Here is a 1,724-nt window from a genome sequence, read left to right on the forward strand (position 1 = left end):
TAAAGTACCACGAAGAATCCGAAATATGTACTGTGGTTTACTAAAATGGGAATCCACTAGAATTTTAACATGGACATGGGTTTACATTTTCATATCTTTTTCCGGTAATAATTCAGGTCATTGCCGGCCATTTGTCGATCACAGTTTTATTAATTTATCGAGATTTAACAGTAAAGTATGGAATTTCTTAAGAACCTAAGCAAAATTTAAATCCACAAAAACAGAGGAATGAGAAAATTAGGTCCAGAAATTATCTTCCGTTCATATTAAAACCCCAAGAAAACCAAAACAGAGGAAGAAATACAAAATATACTTTTAGTTATCCACATGATAAACCCTAATTTTTTGCAATTTTTTTTCTTTCTTTTGATTCTTCTTCTTCTCAAAATACTGCCAAATTGCATACAAGACAGAAAATTAATCACACCCCTCCTCCCTCCATTACAAGACAAAGACTCCCATTAATTTCAGTTTTGAAGCTGATGCTATGCTGCAGCAACAGGTCCACTTTGATTACACCCTGTAGATCCAACGGTTATTGTTGAAGATTCTCTGTTTGTTGTTGGTCTAAACGGCGATGATGATGATGATTTCTCTTTCGCTTCATCTTCAATTATCCGTTGATGTCTGCATTCTGAACTGCAAAAGGCTGTATCTCCCCTGTCACAAGAAAATCACAAAATAATCAGATCTTAAATTCGTTGATATATCACAAAAAAAATAAAAATAAATAAATAAATGAAATTTGAATCCAAGAAAACAAAACCCATTCTGGAAAAACCTTGAAATTCACTGTTTAAATGGAAATATTGGAAGAAAAGGTATACCTATACATGTAGATATCACGACCAGGAGCTAAACGACGATTACAGAGACCACAAGCTCTTAAGAAATGAGAAGTTTGAGCTGATGAATTAGATAATGGACTTCTTAAATTAGTATAATTTCTTGGTGATATAGTCGATAACACTCTCTGATCAACTGTTAAATAGTTGTTGTTGTTATTAACATCATCACCATTAATGGGTTCTACGTCAAGAAGATCTATAGTAAATTCTGTAATACTTGTGGTTCTTCTGAACACTGGTGGTACTCTTGGTCTCTTTCCTAACATCATCTTTATAACCTATATAGAAATAAAAAAGAAATTTTTTGCTCTGGTTTAGAGAAAAAGAGAAATTCTTCAGAGAATTTGAGAGAGAGGAAGAGGAGTGAAGAAGAGAGGGGAGAAGAGAATTGTGAAGAGGAGGGGGGAGTTAAAAACGAAATGAGGAAGGTAGGAGATGAAATCTACACCGTTGATGTTTTTATATGAACAAAACGTCCACGTCAGTGATTTTCTTTATTTTAATATCAATTTTGTATTTTTGTTATTATTTTGTCAGTCCCTTTTGTTAATAATTTTGTTTTCTTTTTTTTGGTTATTTTACTCCATTAAAGTGTATTTATATCTTTTGTCATCCGTTAGATCCAACGGTCAGGAGATGCGGTTGATGGTGTTACCGAAGGGAGGATGATATAATAAAAATGATGAATCTTTTTTGTTTCTGTGATTTTATGGTGTGTGTAGTGTGTACGGGAACTGGGCTATTTGCAGTCAAATGATTTATTTACTTCCAGTTCCCAATTCTTTGGGAGCCGTAATCTTAACCGGCAACTTTAGTTAAAAAAATGTTCAGAGCCTCAACTGTACTAGGTTACTGTTATAAACAGAAGCAATTTGA

The 1,724-nt window shown here is 33.4% G+C and overlaps 1 protein-coding gene across 1 annotated transcript; it reads right to left on the minus strand.

Moving 5' to 3' along the window:
* Positions 1-237: 237 nt before the first annotated feature.
* On the minus strand, positions 238-1,239 carry LOC113325830. Its single transcript, XM_026573697.1, has 2 exons — positions 828-1,239; positions 238-660 (listed from the first exon to the last, which is right to left on the minus strand). The coding sequence occupies exons 1-2, from the start codon at positions 1,115-1,117 to the stop codon at positions 486-488; spliced, it is 465 nt and encodes a 154-aa protein (XP_026429482.1). The 5' UTR covers positions 1,118-1,239; the 3' UTR covers positions 238-485.
* Between the last annotated feature and the right edge of the window lie 485 nt (positions 1,240-1,724).

This window comes from Papaver somniferum, unplaced genomic scaffold (genome assembly GCF_003573695.1).
Source record: "Papaver somniferum cultivar HN1 unplaced genomic scaffold, ASM357369v1 unplaced-scaffold_0, whole genome shotgun sequence".
NCBI lineage: Eukaryota > Viridiplantae > Streptophyta > Magnoliopsida > Ranunculales > Papaveraceae > Papaver > Papaver somniferum.